This window comes from Scardinius erythrophthalmus, assembly GCF_964197995.2.
Source record: "Scardinius erythrophthalmus genome assembly, chromosome: 17".
NCBI lineage: Eukaryota > Metazoa > Chordata > Actinopteri > Cypriniformes > Leuciscidae > Scardinius > Scardinius erythrophthalmus.
In genome coordinates, this window is record NC_138237.1 from 28,425,925 (window position 1) to 28,447,056 (window position 21,132).

General features: G+C 36.9%; 1 protein-coding gene across 4 annotated transcripts in view; it reads right to left on the minus strand.

The window, feature by feature from the left end:
* dbn1 (drebrin 1) overlaps positions 1-21,132 on the minus strand; it is an 85,013-nt gene that overhangs the window by 17,172 nt on the left and 46,709 nt on the right. For 2 of the 4 annotated variants that reach the window (XM_081390354.1, XM_081390353.1), the window contains exons 2-7: positions 14,900-14,955; positions 12,694-12,806; positions 10,955-11,044; positions 2,647-2,793; positions 1,031-1,108; positions 21-172 (exon numbers count right to left, since the gene is read on the minus strand). In XM_081390354.1, the coding sequence (XP_081246480.1) occupies positions 21-172; positions 1,031-1,108; positions 2,647-2,793; positions 10,955-11,044; positions 12,694-12,806; positions 14,900-14,955 (636 nt within the window). The remainder of the gene's footprint in view (positions 1-20; positions 173-1,030; positions 1,109-2,646; positions 2,794-10,954; positions 11,045-12,693; positions 12,807-14,899; positions 14,956-21,132) is intronic. The other 2 variants (XM_081390356.1, XM_081390355.1) reach the window with 1 other exon arrangement.

Sequence of the window (21,132 nt, forward strand, 5' to 3'; positions counted from 1 at the left end):
GACTGTGGCGTCATTCCTACCTGTGTTCCTCGATCTGCTGCTCCCTCTCGCGGTACCGCTTCTCTCGATCCTCTTGCTCTTTTCTCTCCAGCTCCATCCTCTCTGCTTCAAAGCGCTGCCGTTCCTCCGCAATCTTCCTTCTCTCTTCCTCCTTTCTCAACTCCTCTTCCCGCTTTAAACAGACACACGTCAGAAATATCAGTGAAATGTATTTAAATAAGATAAATAGATCTAAGATAGATAGAACATTGTACAACACATTACTGAACAGTAAATCAATGTTTTGGGCCTCCATTTTTTCCATTGTAATTAGTATATATACAGTATATATATAGAAAGAAGTCTTTCAGTTCTTTACATAAATGTTTCAAATGTTGATGTTCTGATATACTGTGTATATACGTGTATATACAGTATATATATATATATGTAAGGGATAATGTAGAGCTTCGCTTCGCGTCGGGGTCCTGATCAGCCTGAAGGGGTTGTATTCGCTATAACAACCGCCTCGCTCTACATTATCCCGCTTATTACATGGCTACCTACCAAATAAATCAATAATTTGACACAAAATATTGATTTAAAAAGGAGTTTATTGATTTAAAAACGATTGTATTGCTTCCACTAAAGAAAATAGTCTGTTTCGTCTCAGCGGTTAGAATCCTGCGTCCATAGCAATGCTCTGTTTTTCATGGCAACGGTGTGTTATCCTTAGCAGCGGTCTGTTATCAAGAAATAACAGGCCACATTCTACATTAGAATTCAACCAAGCCATGTAATATATATATATATATATATATATATATATATATATATATATATATATATATATATATATATAAAATTACAGTATATTTATATCTGAAATATAATCTGACAGAAGCACTTCCTCATTAATGTTAAAACAAAGAGGCTAGTCAGATGAAGCGTCACATTGTGCTTACACTGGTTACAGTGGTTCACACTGCCATCCTCAGAGTCTCAGATCAAGCATCTTAGCAGCAGAAACACAAAAGTATAACATTTCTACCTTGGCTTGTTCCCAGAACTCCTCTCGATTGATTTTCTTCATCTCGATCTCTGCATTTGTTTTCTGGTAGGTGGTGCCCTGCGGTCAGGAGGAAAGGGGAAGTGTGAGTACTGGCCATTTTAATTGGACAGCCAGCTAAGGACAAAGATGTTGATCCAAGAGAGGCACTATGGGGACAGTTTGTTTCTTCTCCAAACATAAAGTCAGCTAGAGAGCACATTTGTTGGGTTTTCATGTTTTATGGGGATATTCCACAAACTATACTGTATCCATTATTGTATTGTATTCCAAAAAATGTCCCCACAAGACCAAAAAATTCTGGCATTACTACCCTTGTGGAGACTGTTTGAAAGACGTACAAACTGGCTTTGTGATTAGATTATACCAACATCACTTGGTTCTTGAATTTTATTGGTTGAAACGCTATTGGTTAATACCAAATTTTAGGGGATACAATAAAGCATACAAGTTGCATATGTTACATGTTTCTGAAAGAAGTCTCTTATAGTCACCAAACCTGTATTTATTTGATCAAAATACAGTAAAAACTGTGAAATATTAATTAATTTTAAAATGTAATTTATTACTGTGATCAAAGCTGAAATTTCAGCATAATTACTCCAGTCTTCAGTGTCAGATGATCCTTCAGAAATCATTCTAACATGATGACTGCTCAAGTGCCACCAATTAGTGCTTAGTTATTAATAAAAGTTCTTATTTTCAATGTTGAAAACAGTTTTTGCTGCTTAATATTTTTGTGGAAACCATGATAATTTTTATTCAGAATTCTTTGATGAATAGAAAGTTCAATGAACAGCATTTATTTGAAATAGAAAGCTTTTATAGCATTATAAATGTAATTAATTGTATGATCAATTTAATGCATCCCTGCTGAACAAATGAATTAACTTTTTTTTATCTTACATACCCCAAACTTTTGAATGGTAGTGTATCACGTTTTCCACAAACATATGAAACAGCACAACTGTTTTCAACACTGATAATAATAAGAAATGTTTCGTGAGCATCAAATCATCATATTATAATGATTTCTGAAGGATCATGTGACACTGAAAACTGGAGTAATGATGCTGAAAATTCAGCTTTGATCACAGGAATAAATTACATTTAAAATATATTCAAAACTGAATTAAACTGACTTAAAAATTAGATGAATCTTGTATAACTTTAAAAAAAAGTTACTTTGATGAGTTAAAGCAATGTAAAAACATTATTGTAGAACTTATTGATCATATAATTTACAGTGCAGTTCTTTCATATTGTAATAATATGTCACAATATTACTTAATGTCAGTATAAGAGACTTAAATTGTAATTATTACAAACTTTTGACGTAGTGTATACTTGGCAGAGACTGTCATTCAGATAAGTGAGCAAAACAGCAGGAAGGATCTAGGTTATTTTAAAGTCTGTTTCATATGGTACATAAGCAATCATTGTTTCAGTTCCTCTGAATCAACAATGTGGCTCTAAGAGCACTTTCCTCTAAAAACAGCAACAAGGCTGTGCCCTTGTGTCAGACATCTATTAGAGAGCCATTCACAGACAACTTGATTCGACCCCTTTCCAGTGTGCATGCAAACAAAATCACGCACAACGTTCTCTGTGTTCTCCTCGTCTTTCATCCGCAGGCGGCTCAGCACTGGGCTGGCCACTGGAGCCGTCCCATTGGTCAGCCTTTGTCCGATGGCTGAGGGGTCGATGTCGTCTATGGTGCTAGCGTTCACGACGACGTCAACACCCTGAAGAAAGAGAAGAAATTCATCAGTAGCACTGCTGCACACACACACACACACACACACACACACACGTCACCTGGCAACCAGCATCAACCGCGCATTTAAATGACGAGAACTCTTTTAACTGTCACAAGAGAGTCAGACAAAAGAAGAAAGTCTCAAAAGCATCAGGCTGCATTGACCGACTCTACTTGACAGGTTTCCTAAAAACATTTTGTGATTCTACCTTGTCATGTGACTTTGTATGAGACTGTTGTGAGGGAAATGTACAGTCCAGTAGTAAAAGTCTGATCAGTGTTGGTAAGTTTGATTCATTTCTGTGAATCAGTTCAAACTGTCTTTTCAATGGGATTGGTTCAAAAGTCTTTTTTGGTGACTCGTTTGTGCCACCATTAAAAAAAAGGGGTTTTGGAGATTGGAAGTCTGATTAATTTCCGCAAACCAGTAAAAAAAAATGGTAATATTTGTCCATTTAAGAGAATTTTTTATGTTAATGTGGCATTTTCTATTCAAATACACACACACATATATTGAAAATAAGGCTTTAAAATATCCAGATTAAATTTTTCTAGCTAATGCCGTGCCATAATTTCAATTGGTGCAACTGCAACAAAATTTTGGGGTTGGTAAGATTTTTAATGTTTTTGATTTGTAATGTCAAGGCTGTATTTATCTGATCAAAATACACTTGAATCAATAATATTGTGAAATATTATTACAATTTAAAATATTTTTATTTTATTTGAAAACATGGACTTGGAATTCCATTGGAATTGGAATGGACTTTGTTTCAGGAGCCATTACTGTAGTCTTCAGTGTCACACCATCCTTCAGTATGCTGATTTGCTGCTCAAGAAACATTTATTAATATTATCAATTTTGAAAAAAAGTTGTGCTGTTTCAAATGCTGTTGTGAAATTGTGAGTTTCAGCATTCTTCAATAAATAGTATAGTATTTATTTGAAATGTCTTTACTGTCACTTTTGATCAATTTAATGCATCCTTGATAAATAAAAGTATTACCTTCTTTAATTATTTTTTTTTAAATCGTACTAACCCCAAACTTTTGAACAGTGGTGTACATTATTAACGCATCAATAACATAATTAATGAAAGAATTAGTCCAAAGTGAATAACTGCAGTTAATAACATATGAAGGAATAGCTATGAATGAGTATGAATGATTCATTCACATGCAATTAGGCTTTTCATGCAAGACAAAACAAGTCTTCAATGTGCTTGTGCGAGCATCACAGAATATAGAGCTCTTCCTCTAACTAAGCTTTTGTAAGAATATCAAACAAACCAACTATATCTAGTTCGTGTGTATTTCTCTGACATAGAGACATACTGCCATCAATGTTTTCAGTAGCTCAAAAAGAGCAACCGGTGAGTTGACTGGCACTTTAGATCAATTCATTCCTGATAACACCGTCTCTCTTTCAACCCAAAAGCACAATCTCTGCGGCGGCCTTGGTTGTCTCGCTGATGTTTTATCGTAGAGTTTCTCTACCTCAATACCTCTATTCTCTCTCTCTCCCTTTCTCACCCACGCACTCACGTTGAAGAGATTGAGAGGCTTGAAAAGCAGAGCGGCCCCCCATTCAGATGCCTCACACCGGCAGACACCTCCAACACAATAGCCATGAAGAGGAGCGAGTTAGTCATCTAAAAACATCTTCTGCTGCACAATACCAGCAGTTAGGTGCATACACTCAGAAGCACACACACATCCAACAAACCCAACAAGACTCTGTGGCCCACCCACATGACTAGATTTACTCTTATCTGCTGGAGCACAGGACTGAATTACAGCAGAACTAAAGAGGCATGTGGTTAAACAAAGCCATAGAGAAAGCCTAAACAACAACAGAAGTGGTATTGAAAAGCTCTAAAAAACATATTAGTAAAAAATTCATGCATTATGAGTCAATGTTTGAAATGAACACTTCTGATGAACTTCTGAAAACACCAATTATGTTTCAATGTGTGAATCTCACGAAAACATGACCAAGTCTCATTTAACAAAACAAAACTTATTTAAAAGATATTTTATGCATATACTGCAAATAAATGTACTGTTTTCTAATTAAAGTGAAAAAAAGTACAATTTTGTGTTTCTGTGCGTATACTTAAATATAAATATACACCACTATAAAATGGGCGCTCAACTCTTCCTCGATGCCCTCAAGGAGATGTCTTGCTATCCCACAAGTTCCGTGTTACGGGAAGAAGCAGTCTCCTGAGGGATTATGCCCAGTAAGTATTTAACACCTACGGTGTTTCGGGGAACAGCAATCTCCAGTAGGGTTTCAGCCAATCTCCACCCAGCAATGCTGCCGGAGTGTTGTGGACACACGTAACCCTTACGAAAAAGAAGTTTATTCAAGTGTTCTATTAGTATACTCCTTTTAAACTAAAAATAATAAAGTATACTTTCAGTCTACTGTTTATATACTTCTCAGAAATATACTTTATGTACTTCTCAGAAATATACTTCAAATTGCACTTATGTATACTTGACTTATACTGACAGAAACGTCTAAATATTTGGCCTATACTTGTTGATCGAGATATACTTAAAAGTATAATTAAGTATTCTAAGTATTCTTGGCTTGTACTTGTGTTTACTATTTTGATTGAGTAGCTCATTAAATACTTTTTTAAAAACATAATATTACATACCGTCTTATAAACTAACATGTTCAGCTTTATATAGTAACAAACTTTCGGGTGGAATAGCTTATAGAGTAAATAAAATAAGCATGGAAAATAAGTTTATTCAAGTGTTCTATTAGTATACTTCTTTTCAACTAAAAAGAAGAAAGCATACTTTCAGTCTACATTTTATATACTTCTCAAAAATATACTTAATTACACTTAAGTGTACTTGACTTATACTGAGAGAAAAGTCCAAGTATATTTGGCCTATACTTGTACTCAATCTTTTGATCGAGATATACTTAAAATTTTAATTATTCAAAGTATACTTGGCTTGTAGTTGTGTACACTCTTTTGATCGAGTAGCCTATTAAATATACTTTTTTTACATTGTTTTTCATATGCAGTCTTATGAAACTTTGTTTGAAAATATTGATTAAAATGTTGATATAAAACAGATATGTTTCTAATTCTGCGTATCTTAATTTTTGTGTAGGCTAGTTCACTGGTAGTGTACATATTTACTTTAATTAAACTTTTCCCCACCATTGACTGAATTTTCCAGCTATCCATGTTTTCACTGGTATACAGTAGGGGGGGCTATGACACATCTTCTACAGAATCTCTGGATCAAAACACAGGAGAAGAAGAAGCTGAACCATGTGATAGAAGATTGCTCACTCAAATGTAAAATAATGTGATCATCAAACATTAAACAGCTTGTAAATCAAAACGGCTTAATGTTTCCAAATGAAATTAAGCGTAGGCCTAACCCATGAAGAGAAAACGACTGTGAAGCTTTGGGGGTGTCGGACTCGATTTACTCCATCTGTGTTTGATCATCGTTCTGGATCTGATCAAGGCGTAGTCTTTGACAAAAATGTGATTTTCTCAACTATTTTCTCAACATTTTAACAAAATGTTGCCTTTCTTTATGAAACATTCGAGTGTTGATAAAAAAGGATGCATGAAGCTAATAAAATGTTTTTAAAATTAAAGTAGAGTTATAGGTATTTTCAAGTATAAAAAAATAACATTTGAACATAGTAGTATACTGTAGGCCTACTGCAACTGCAAAAATTGTATATAAATAGTAAACTATAAGTATAATGTTAAGTTCACTTAAAGAAAACTTGTAGAATAAAACTACTAAACTAGTAGTTTACTGAGAGTACACTAAAAGAGTAAAAATAATATATAAATGGTAAACTATAAGTATGATGTTAAGTTCACTTAAAGAAAACTACTAGTTTAGTAGTTTTATACTACAAGTTTTCTTTAAGTGAACTTAACATCATACTTATAGTTTACCATTTATATATTATTTTTACTCTTTTAGTGTACTCTCAGTAAACTTGTAGTATAAAACTACTAAACTAGTAGTTTACTGAGAGTACACTAAAAGAGTAAAAATAATATATAAATGGTAAACTATAAGCATGATGTTAAGTTCACTTAAAGAAAACTTGTAGTATAAAACTACTAAACTAGTAGTTTACTGAGAGTACATTAAAAGAAAACTTGTAGTATAAAACTACTAAACTAGTAGTTTACTGAGAGTACATTAAAAGAAAACTTGTAGTATAAAACTACTAAACTAGCAGTTTACTGAGAGTATACTTCAAAGTTGCTACAAGTATTAAAATAGTAAACTACTAGTATACTCATAAGTTCACTTGCAGTACAAATGAGAAACATAATTTTGAACTAGTTGTGCACTTAAAGTGTACTACTGTTACACTTATAGTACACTTAAACATATACTTTTATATACTTCAAGTGGGCCAATTTAGTCCCAAGCGGTATTAAAATAGTACACTTACAAGTTTACTACTAGTACATATTGACATTAGTATACTTACTACATAAAGTATACTTAAAAATATACTTGAACATTACTCAAGTATACTTCATAAAATGAACTTGAAGTATACTTTTTTTTCTTAAGGGAAGGTTGTTACAGCAGTTTGCCCAGACTGTCCCATCAGTCCCATAGTGTCAGGGTTTTCCACTGACAGTCCTGTCTTTGTTCAATGTGTCTTTGTTTGTGTTGTGCTTGAGCACATGGCTCTGTCTTTGTTTGTGTTGGCCATGTGCTCCTCTGTTCCTGCATCCTTGTTACCAATTTCCACGCCGCCTTGTTTGGTTGCTGATGAGTCCTCGTTAGTCTGAGTGTGCTCCCCTGTTCTTTGTCGAAGTGTGCACACCTGTTCCTCATGTTCTCAGCTCCCTTTATAATGTGTTCTCTTTCCCTCTTGTTTTGCCAGTTCGTTGTGTGTGTGCCTTCTTGTGCCACGGTGTACTTCTGTGTGCTGCCTTGTGCATCACTTTTCATTGTTCAAGTTGAAGATAGTGCCTGGATACCTTGTCTTGTGTCTGTTATGTCTCATGTTTGTTCCAGCCATGCAAGCTGAGCTTCTCTAGCTGCTTCCTCTCTCTGTCAAGCAGCAAGACCGTTGCAGTGATTGATCATGCCCTGTGAGTCTATCTACGTGTGCTGTATGATCCTGTCTGGCTCTCGTTGCATCCACTGGCCTTGTGCTGCACATCAACCACAGCACAGCAGCCTGCTCACCTTGGGGCCGGTCTCAGCGGCCACCCTCTCAGCTTGCCTGTCATTGTGCTTCGTTCCCTGCCAACTGTTTGGACTGTTATCACCTCCTCACCCACCATCTCTCGTCTTGTCAATAAAACCCTTGCCATTCTGCGCTTGAATCCTCTCTCATAGATCTGTGACACATAGTTGCAAATTTTGGCTGTACCCTGCCAGTAAGCTGTTCAGGGAGCTGAATGGAGCAATTATCTCTTTTATCCATTATGGCTTTCAGTGGACTGAGGGCAAGTTCCCTCGGAGGTAAGTGTGTCACACCACAGTATTGGGTGCTCACTCTTCCCTCAAGAACCTGTTTCACTAACCAGTGTTTTGGGAAGCAGCCATTTCTAGTGGGATCCCACCTGAACTCTGCTCAGAAATTCTGCCGGAGTGTGACACCCGCCTCCCTCTTCAGAGGGCATCAGGACATTTAAGGTTGTTCATGGGCATCTGAGTACTGAATTGCATTGACTGCATTCACCTTGCTGTGGTCCTGAAAAGTTTATCAGAAGCTCAATTTGAAGCCTTAGAGTCAGCCACAGAGTAGGCTGTGGCTCTTCAATTCAATTACTAAATTATTTCTTTAGAAGAGCAGAAGATCTGCAGGACCTTTTAGAATAACCTCCTCCTGCTTGGATTTTGCACCCCAGACCTGATTACATTCAAAACATGCTTGGTCAGTCCTTGAAGGGGGCTGTCCGTATTCATTGTGAGCATTTCTCCATAAGGCTTACCGCCCCTTCCTGGCTCTCTTCTCGAGGGATGGGAGTCAGGCTTCTGGTTTGGGTTCTGTGCCTGTTGAGGCAGCACGGCGGCTTAGATCATGGGGTTTGCAGGTGGACTTGAAGGAGCTTAAGACAGGTGTCCCTCTTTCTCTTGCTATATCCACTGACTCAGAGGATCCTTTGAGAATCCTGTGAATTCTTCTGATTCTAACGAAGAACCAATGCTGTCCGCATCTGGCCCAGAGGAGTTAGAAATAGTCACGCTTATGCGACTGCACATCTGGTCATACTTCACGCCTTCTTCTTCCTCTGCATGAATCACTGGAGCAAGAAAGGCTACACCTATTCACAATCTTAGGATATACCTCTACCGCTCAGGCCAGTGGCATTTATGCACTTAAATGCTGGTCTACCTAGAGGTCGCAGCAAGGGGGTCTGTGTTCACATAGCAACGCCTTTCGCATTGAATAACCGATGCAATTTCTCTGGCCTAAGAGGCGTGTGGAATGGCTTCGCCTCTAGGTGTCAGAGCTCACTCCACCCGGGTATGTAGCATCTTACAAAGCACTATCCAAAATCCCTAAGAGTGTCCCCTCCCAGAAGGATATGGGCATACCTCGATATTGTGTACCAGATTTTCTTTGTGGCTCTCAGGGGGTGTCTCTACTTATCCTGCCACCCCTGGTGATTCGGGAGGTGGAGGTGTCCGATGGGCCATTTGCCCCATCTTCGCTCACGAGGGAATCTTCCCGTCAGTTACTTCGGGTGGTCCCTCCAGTTCGCTGCTTCAGGGCCTTGAACAGACCGATACTGTCGTAAAAATGATTCCTTTGTCAGACTTTGCGGCAGCTTGGCAACTTTGGCTTTGATGGGCAGGCATCTTTCCTCAGTGGGCTAGCGTCGCTGTTCACATTCCCACTGGGGCAATGACATGACGCAGCATTGAGTTACATTCAAAAGGGAACGTCTCTGATGACGTATGTAACCCGGTTCCCTGAGAAGGGAATGAGACGCTGCGTTGCCACTCTTCGGGCGTGCCTTTGTGGCTTCCTTCAGACAATCAAAATCTGGAGATTCTGTGACACAGGTGCCCTTTTATGGTCATGCTTACATGCTTTGCTATGTAACTTGACATCACATTAGCCAATCAAGATTGGTGTATTTACACATGTGTTTCAGACACCAGTCACGCAGTAACCTGAGACGATTTATTAAATGTAAATTATTTTAATGACAATTTGCCATATTTCCTCACCAATTCTCATTGTTGTGAATTAAGATATTTTATTTTTTAATTTAAACTTCATTATTCTCAATGATGATTCCCATTTGATTCTCATTACTGTAAGTAATGAAGATCATATTGTCTGGACACAATCTGCATATGTAAAGGCAGGGTACGTCAAATGAACTTCAATGAAATGTAAATACCTTGTAAATGTTATAACTTTAATTTAAATATTTTTTTGCATAATGATAATAAGAAATGATGTTTTATTAACAAAGTTCGGGAGGAGCACGTTCAAATTATCAAGTAATCAATCAACTCATCAAACAATTACCATGTCTACCCTATCAGCATGAGAGGAAGCATATATATATTCACTCTGTCAACTCATCTAACTTCCTTGACAGTTTTCAGCATCCCTCCACCACCCCGACTCCTCACTCTTGGCTTGTTCTTTCACAGCCAGTAATACGGGGGGAGTACTCTGGGTTCGGGCCGAATACCGAGCTCGGAGCCCTCTCCTCGGACAGCACGCCAAATACGCATTTATTCTATCTGACTTATTTGTAAGTGTGAACTCGTGAACTAGATTTTGTAAACATTAAGGAAATGGAAATTGAAGGGGAACATTGTTAATCACCAAAATAATGTCACATTATGATCTTTTATTTTTTCATGCAAAATATAATTTCTTATTTCTTTTATTTGATTTTGTGGTGAACTAGACCTGCTTTGTTAGCTTCATCCCAACACTAACAAAGAAAATTATTTTGGATGAATCACATTTCCTTCATTCCAGACAGTTTTCTCAGGAAAGTTAGAAAAGATGAAACCTAACAGCTAACACTCCTCGCATGCTCAGAGGATAGATGATGTCAAAATGAGTGACAATGGGTTCATGTCATTGAAATGGGTCATTACCTAATTTAAAAGGGAAGTAAAAGATGTTTGTTTTACCTTGGGGAGACCCACCTGGAAATACTCGGCTATGGTGGCTACATGGCTGGCACAGGCACACTTCCTGGCATCAGGCACATCTTCACCAACCTGAACACACATTGTCAAGTCTGTGTTTATTCAGAGAATTCAACTGCAGTGTGAATGAAAAAAAATAAAAAAAGTCTAGCACACTTCAGAGCACTGCCAATATATAATTGTCTCAGATTGCTCCCCTAGGTAGTTACAACCTCCCACTGCATTCAGAAAACCAAAAATAATAACATATAATAACATCCTTTAACCTTAAATTGAGGTGAATATTGTGTTCCACTGCAACCATTAGTTGCATTTCCAAGGCGCCAATACTTTTAAAGAGAGACTGTCGCTTTAATAATTCAACTAACAATAGAGATACTTCTCTGATCAGCACCCATTCAAAATAAAGAAGCTCACACAATTTAAAATAATTGCTGCGACATAAAGAGATAAGTACTAAAAATACAAAGTACAAAACATGCTTGTAATTAAACGAACATAAGAAAATAATGAAAGCATTTAAGAGTGTCTTTCATATGAGTTGTGTGCAATATATAGTACTTTTTATGCAGTATTTGTATGCACTTCAAAATACTGGTGCAAACTTCAAATTGAATGATTTACACTATTGGTCAAAAGTTTGGAATAATTATGTTTTTTTTTTTTAAAGTCTCATATGCTTGCCAATGCTGCATTTATTTAAACAAAAAATACAGTAAAACAGTAATATTGTGAAATATTGTTACAATTTTAAATAACCGTTTTCTGTTTTCTAACTAATTCCTGTGATGCAAAGCTTACATCTGTCTGTCTTCAGTGTCACATGATCCTTCAGAAATTATAATGCTCAATTATATTACTGGTGCTCTATTATTAATAATGTTGCTTATTATCACTGTTGAAAACAAGTCTTCATATTTTTGTGGAAACAACGCATCCTACGCATTTTAATGCATCCCAGCTGAATAAAAGTACTAATTTCTTTCTTTCTTTTTTAAAATCTTATTTACCCTAAACTTTTGAATGGTAGGGTATCACATTTTCCACAACAATATTAAGCCGCACAACTGTTTTCAACATTGATAATAATAAGAAATGTTTCTTGAGCAGTAACCTTTGGGTTACAAGTCCAACTCTCTAACCCTTAGGTCACAACTGCCCCCATAAAAGACTTAATGTTTCAAAAACATAAAACAAAAAATCAAATTATTCCAAACTTTGGACCAGTAGTGTAAATCATTTAATTGGAGACCTAAAATAATGACTGGAGGCTTACATTTACTTTATTCTAAACAAGATTATACAGTGATTCATCTATAATTTTTGCCCTCCAACTCGTGTTCAAAAATCAAAATGCCTTCAAGTCACTGTTATACTGGCCTATATCAGGCTGACCGCACAGTATCTTCATCAATCTTCTAATCTAATCTAATCTTAGATCTTTAGCAAAATACAGTAGCAATTTCATAACTACTAATTCAGGATTGTGGGGGCTAAATATATGGATTAGACTTGGGGTCTCGCTCCCACCACCATATCAAAATTATTTCCTGCTTTTGTAAGATAAAAGAATGCATGTATGATTAAAGGGTGGCACTGATGTCGGTTGACTGTGGTTATGTTGACTGCTCTGTCTTTGTCGACCTCTAGAGCTGAAGAGTTCTTGCTAACGGCTTGCAAAATGTCAGTGTCACTGAGCGCAGGTTGTTGCGTCATCTCACCCAGTTGATGAGGACGTAGCGCGGCAGGGCTGCCGTGGGCTCCTTCAGACTGCAGAAACCGTACATGATCCGGGTGTTATCGAAGGTGACTGCGATCTCTGCCAGACCGCCATCTGTCAAACACAACAATCACAGAGTTTAGAAAGAAAAGTCAATTTTTTCCCATCAGTTAGTGGTGTAGCAATTGCAATAATAATAATAATACTTGTATTGTTTTTTATCTTGTTTTTCAGTCAAAATATGGCCCATACTGGCCCGACCACACAGTAATAGAACATGCTAATCTTCTAAATGTTGGATCTTTAGTGAAGTAGTCATTTCTTAACTACTATTTAGGAAATGGGATTGTGGGGGATATGTTTGGGGTCTGGCCACCACCACCATCAGAAAATCATTTTTTGCTTTTGTTAGATAGTTATTTTTCTATAGCAGTTAGTAGTGTACAGTACTAAACTGTGCTTGACTGCAAAAAAAAAAAAATGCAATTAAATAAAAGTCTTGTTTTCCAGAAAAAATATCAAAACAAAAATATCAAGATATAAGACATAAGATATTAAGTTTCTTTTCAGAGAATAAAATGAAGTATCTTCATCTTTTTTTAAGCCTAAACTTTCACAAAAAATTCCATTCGGATAAGAAAATACTTATCAATTCAAAATACTTTAAGACATTCTCTAAATATGTAATAGTCTTAATGTCTTGCAGTTTTGTTTCTGAAATAAATGTAAACGATTTATGTATGTCTCTCTCTCTCTCTCTCTCTCTCTCTCTCTCTCTCTCTCTCTCTCTCTCTCTCTCTCTCTCTCTCTCTATATATATATATATATATATATACACACACTGTATATATTAGTAGATTAGTAGTATTTTTAGTATTTTATGAATATATATAAATATTTTTTAATTTAAAAAAAATATGAACAAAAAAATAAAAACTGTTAAAACAAAATAATTCTTAATAATACAATTCTGTAATATTAGTTGCAAACGTTTCTTATTTAAGTGGCCCATTATGGCAACCATGACTGATCGGGTAGTTACTGCTTCTCATGAGAGGTAATGTGCCAGTAGACAGAAACAAATCTCTGGAGAGGGTTTGGACAGACATGAATACACACATACACACACACACACACACACACACACACACACACACACACACACACACACACACACACACACACACACACACACACACACACACACACACACACACAGTCTGGTGGAAGTTCTTTCCTGTTCCGGAAAAAGTAAATTACACAAAGTAGCAGACACCGCTTACTGCCCACATAAAAACATTTTAATTCCATGTGTTTAATTTCAATGTCCAATTTTCCCCAACTCTGTGTACACTAAACAGATCTAAATATAATACCAATCCTGGTCATTTAAACGGATCATTTGAAATTGCATTTGGATAAATTGGATCCTTTCTGCTTTGAAATCTGATTGGCTGAGTTATATAGATATTATTTTTTTCGTTATATCGTTATACAATATATCTCAAGTTTGGATGGATGGTTTGCATCATTCTCATATTGGCATATTTACAGGCATTTTAACAATGCTTAGATATGATGTTGAAAACTGCAGCAAAATGATGGCTTTAGAAACAAGAAAATCAAACTGTTCACTGTAAATAAACATTGCGGGAAATCTCTTGCAAACAGAATTCCCACAACAAATCGAACTTCTAAATCCTCTGTGCTAATCAACACGGCCCTTAATAATAACCTTCCCTCAGTCACAGACTAAATGATTGTCATCAGAGAGAAATGACAGGTTTCCCTCCTCCAGCTCTGAGGGAAAATACAGACCGTACAGTTTGATGCACCATAATAGTTTGAAAACGCAGTGAGATTTGAGTGACGGTTTCTGACGCCAGTGTTTGGGATCTGTTCTGTTCATAGCTGGCAGGATTACAGTCCATTGGGTTTTAAGATTATTTGGATAAGCTGCAAATCAATAAAGATGTTTGTCCCTGCACAGCTCCAACAGTGTTAATATCACATTTAATGCGTTTGGTTTCCGTGTCACGATATAATCGCAGGGTGGCGTTCACCGGCATAATCATGGTACATCAACAATGCAAATGAATGTCATCAGTCACAGCCGACAGCGTTATCGCTAGTGCATGACTAGATTCTGGTCGGTTATTATTAGATCGTCTATATTTGCACAGGAGGTATGTTGAGATGTAGCCTACCTCCCGATGAAGACAGGATCAAATCATTACTCTCATCTTCATATGTGTATAAGGCCCTGGAGAACAGAGAAAGAAGAGAAAATTCAGTAAATGCCTGTTCAATCAAAGAATTCAGCAACAACAACAACAATACAATGCAAAAATCATAACAGTTATGAAGGAGGTTGAACTAAAATATTGGTTTTATGTAAAGCCCTTATGCATAATGCATTATAAAAGTATTCGGAATGTATATTATAATGCATTATATCTTTTCATAAATAATTGCAACCAAAATGCAAATCTAATGTGCCATGTGTTTTAATGCATTACACTTTCTGCTATTATAAGTATATAGTATGCACATGGGGAACAGGACTATAAAATAAAGTGCTGCCAAACTCATCTCTGAAAGACTGGAATGCGTTCTATCCAGAAGGCCAAAGCAGTGCACTCTGGGACAAGGGTGCTGTTAGCTCCGAGGAGAAAAAGGCATTATCCTCTGTCATCTGAGAGCTGTGTGTGTGTAGGAGGATAAAATATGGAGCACTAGTACTTGTTATGCTTCTAATAAAAGTGCATCTGCTGCTTTTTTCATCCTTTCTCACGCTTACCTGCAAAAGCGAGAAGGATTCTGGTACAAGCGATATCTAGAGATATTAATGAATTGCGTACGCTCAGATAAAATATATCCCGGCATTTGTAACATGCTAAGGCTTTGATGTTTCGTTCTTTAAATAATGGAGATAATCATTAACATACTGTAGTGCACAGCTAATCTCATTCCCCATCACTGCAAAAATAATGAGTGGGAGTTTGGTGCTACGCTAGTAAAGACAACAAAGAGAGGAACAGAAGTTCTACTGCCGTAAGCTACCGCACGAAGCATGGGAAATGGATTAAAATGGCGTGTCTTGCTGTTTAGATGAACTGATGTACAATGCTGTGAATATATTGTCCCAAAGTCTAATAAACACAGAAACTGCAACTTCAGTACAAATGTGTAATTACAAATATGTATTTAAATACATGGCATGCAAGTTTCAATAGAAATTACATTTCACAGTATATTTTAGTTTACCATAAATCCCTCTCTGTACATTTGGCAGTATTCACTTTCACCATATTTCAAAGACAATATTATGAAATTACATGTAAATATATACTTAATTCCTACTCAAGTGTGTTGAAAAAAACTCTTAAATTCGACTTATTGCATTAAATATAATTTAAACTATAATTTAATTAACATACAATTAAAGTGTACAAAAGCATTAGGTTTACAGTAGTTCCCACTTAAAGCGATATTTCACACACACAAAAAAGAAAATTCTGATGAGTTTCTTTCTTCTGTTGAACACAAAAGAAGATATTTTGAAGAATGTTGGTAACCACACGGTTGATGGTAGCCATTTTTTTCCTACTATGGAAGTCAATGGGGTCCAGTTACCAACATTCTCCAAAATATCTTCTTTTGTGTTCAACAGAAGAAAGAAACTCATACAGGTTTGGAACAACATGAGGGTGAGTAAATGATGACAGAATACAGACTACTGTATCCCTTTAAGCATTTTCTTTAAAAGTGTATTATTTTTAGCAAAAAGTACTCATTAAAAGCCATTGTGATATGTTGTGTAAGACAGGGTGTTGCTTTTTGGTTATTCTAAGTGGTTTTTAGTGCATTTCAATTTATCTGCAAGGGTGTTGTGAATGGTTGTCAGGTGGTTGCTCTAATAAAAAAAAGTCTGTGGAACTTTTCTGCCAGTTTTATAATTCGCAAGGCTAAAAACATGTCCAAAGCACAAACAGGCAGATTTAAACAGTGAGGACTTCCCTCACCTGACACTATCCTCCAGCCTTTATCAGCCTTTATACTGACAGGCTTACAAAGAGACCCCTATTATAATGCAAACAATCACATGCAAATATTCTGGAGCGTTGGCAGAGAAAAAGTTTGGCTGCAGCCAAGGGTAAAACTACTCTACAGCTCTTAAATAATAATTATGTTGTCACATGTTTATGGGGGTAGAACAGAGAAGCATGTCAGAGTGGCTGAAGGTCCACGGGGTTGATGTGGATGTGTTTGAAATATGTAGATTTCATCTGACTGTGTGTCATAATGAATGTTGTGTGCAACGGCCATTTAATAATCATCATAAATCTAACATAATCAGCTTTGGTAAATGACATCTACCAGAAATGAGTTCATCTTGTCAAATGAACTAACAGTATCCGTTCTTCGCAGCGTAACGGCTTCTGCCATCATTCATTTGTCAATTACAATTTAACTTGTGCATCAGCATCCGATGCTCTTAACGTTAAGTTTGTCTGAAAATAATGTAATATGTCACTTAATGCAATAAACATGTATTAAAAGCAGTACATGATATGTTGATATCATATTGGTTATTACAGATTTTATAAATGCATTGGTGTTGGTTGATATTGGATATTAAATTGTGCATATGCACGTACCTTATTTTTGCAAATATATAACATTTATTGTAATCTAAAGACCACTTAAAGAGGTAGTTTACTCAAAAATGAAAATTCTGTCATCATTAACTCCCATAAGATTGTTTATTCATCTTTGAAACACAAATGAAGAGATTTTTAATGAAACCTGAGAGATTTCTGTGAAAGTCCATTTCAAACTATTGGTGTTTTTCCACTGCATGGTACAGCTCACTTTTGGGAGGTACGATTAGTACCTAGTACTTTTTTTTTAGTACCAGCTCGGTTGAGGTTCCAAGCGAGTCGTCCGATACTAAAATGTGATGTGTAAACACTGCAGATCACTGATTGGTCATAGAGAATCGTCACTACCAGTGTCATTGGATTTGCAACACGAGACACCAAACCCACTAAATAATCAGCAACAGTCACCGCAGTATCATTTGTTCGCACGACTTTTTTTAAACGACTTGCTATAAATGACCATCTTGTTTGTTTGTGTCGTGTTTACGATGATGTCACGGCACTGGAGGCGGCGCAACTATAACGATAAGTCTATAATCCCACCCACTTTGAAGCGGTACTAAACTGCAGTGGGAAAGCAAACCGAGCCAAAGTGAAGCGAGCCGAGTTGTGCCGAGCCGAGTCGAGTCGTACCACGCCGTGGAAAAGAGTTAAAGTATTCCAAAAATAATCAAGCTATTTAATCCAGAAAGTCTTATGAAGAGACACAATCTCTCAATATTTTCATTTGCGCTTCGAAGGTGAACGACGCCATATGAGTTTGGAACATAAAGGTGAGTAAATAATGACAACATTTTTATTTTTGGGTGAACGAACTATTTAAAGTTTAAAAACACTAATAATTTAATAACACTGCTAAATGAAATCTCCAGCATCTCTCAATTCACTTCTATCATTTAAAATTCTTGGTTTTAGCATTATTATTTTTCATTTATTCAGACAAAATGGGACATATTATGCCCTTTTTACAAAGTCTTGATTTTGTTTTTGGGCTTTACTAGAATAGGTTTTCATGCTTGAATCTTAAAAAAAAAAAAAAACCTTATCAGCCCAAGAGCTGTAGTTCCAACCTCTTAAGTTTGCGATGTTGTTTGTGAATGTTCGTTGGAACTATGGTTTTGGGAAACGACAAATCGATGAACTATGTTGGTAACGACGGAACTTGCGACCATAGTTGGCTAACAATGCTTTAGAGGAACGCACCCCCGTTTTGTTCCGGTCTCTCGAAAGCCCCTCCTTTTGAAAAGCACAATGTGCTCTGATTGGTTGGCAGGACCAGTGTGTTGTGATTGGTCAACTGCTTCAAACATGCTTCGGAAACACGCCCCTTACCATGACAGAGTTCGATCTGGGGTGAAAAACAAAAAAAACAGCATCTCTTGGACATGGCGACAACACACTTCTAATTATTTAAATGAGGAATATTGTGATGTGTTCGTTCGTAACTCAAGACTACGATGGAGGCGTTTCAGGGAGTTCAGAAACTGTGCTTACTGACTTTGTGCTTTGTAACTCTGCAGACCTTTTACATGCTCAAACAGCAAAATCACACACACACACACACACACAAAAAAAAGTACAATAGATCCTCTTTAATATCAGCCATAAGAGGAAAATAGACTTTTAATAGTAGTGCATCCCTACTCAGCAGGCAACTCCATATTTACCCTTTCCGGCGGCTGTAGGTGCTTTCCAGATCATTGCTAGGGGGTTGCTTGGAGGAGACCCTAAGCAGAAGGCTACACTAATAAAAGTGTACTAATGAGTTGAGATTCGCTCATAGGGTGAGTGAATATGGTTCTGCTGAAACTTCAGCTGCAACCCTTAAAGTTTATTTTAGTTTGTGGTTTATCACAGGCGCCCTGGAATACGGAGGAGCCTGATAGACACAATAATGTTGAAGAAGAATAACACTGGCCCCCAGTGCAAGGCCATGCATTATGAGTATCCAGTACAGAAAGAGTTGACAGATTCCAATCCATCGCATGTGATTACTCGGAACCTGCAATTATTATGTTGATTATAGAGGAGCTGAAAATAAGTTCACTGGAAAATATATAGCCTACAGCACCAAAATAGACCTACTTGACTACGCTCTAATTGTTTTCCAACTGAGTGGTCCCACAATTAAACATCTAGGGCAGAATTCTAAAACCTCTCCTTCTCCCGAGTTCCTCTTTCATCACCGGAACATTTCCCCTCAACCAAATATCACCATTCCCGTCAGGGGCCTCAGCCTGAGTCATTAGGTCCCTGGCTCATTCACAGTCTGTCTCACGATCCCCCTGGCTAACATAACGGTAAACACACACACACACACAGAGCTGAAAATTCTACGGTAAAGAGTACAAGATGGAGGAAATATTAGTAAATAAGAAATACCGCAGACATCAGAGAAAATAATACAGGGAGGAGGTGCAGCGTTTGCTGTTGTGCGCTTCTATAAATATTCCATTTAAATCTGACTCGTTTTATTATTCATAACAGACTCTCATGACCTAGAAACGCGGCTCAGAGCGTCAACGAGCCCAGGGAGAAGCTGAGCGCGATTTGCTCAAGCCCCAGAGTGGGGGGCTCCTCTATTGTCTCGCAGGGTGGGAAACATGCGAACAAACTCTCTATAGCCATGCTAATTAAAGCGTTCCCTTAGCGTGAATGAAACGTTGAGGCATTCCTGCCTTAATAACACTACATGACCTCCTGCAGTGCTCATTTCGTTCTGTTTGATTCATTTATTCACATTTCAATGCAAACCATATACAATAACTTGAATACAATATAATTAATAATGTTTTGGGGTGATTCGTTGTTAAAATGCCAAAAGCGGTACCAAAAGTAGTCCAAATGATGATATGTTGCAGTCGCCTCTGTGGGTATATAATAGTTTTGTATGAGGTACAGAGCAGAATTTTTTCTGTAAGTTATTAATCGCTGAAAAATCTTATCCCGATCCATTCCGTGAAGGCGCACAAATCAAACACACATCATCGGAAACACTGAATGTTGCTATCTGTGACGAAGCAGGCGAGAGCCAATGAGAGTTTGATATCACTGCTGAAAAACGTGTTGTAAAGCTTCTTGAGGTGGCCATTTTTAAATATATAATGAGTGCGGGATTTGATGTTTACAGTCGCTGCTGAGAATGGAGATTAAGATCGCTGAATCAAGGCAATTGATTACTTTTGTGAATTTATGTTGCATTATTTTATGGTTCTATTGTCAGTCACAGCATGGAACTATACTGAGAAAACCCCTTTTGTGTCCCACGACAAACAAAATAAAAATATTACATAATAAATGGTTAAACGATTACAGAACTGCTATTCATTTTAAGGCTTTAAAGTCTAGTCTTGTTTAACATTATGCAATCCTTCGAAACAAGTTTGCAGCAGAAGTCAAACAGAACAGGGTGAAATGTTATCATTTCATATTAAGTAGATGAATAAACTGCATTTAATAAATGCGACTGAAAACAATTACATTAATATGACAACTGAATACAATAGAATCAAAATATTAATGCCATGATTTTAATATTCATAAATAAAGATTTGTAAGCAGCTTTTCCAGAGCAGCTGCATGAGCTCTGATAACGACAAACTACTACTACTATATATATATATATATATATATATATAGTAGTTTGTCGTCATCAGAGCTCATGCAGCTGCTCTGGAAACGCTGCTCTCGCGGTACCTTGATGCCATATGTCACAGTGACGTGGCGTCGGCGCTGTCTCAAGTCGGACAAAATTTCGAACCGGCATGCATTGCTTC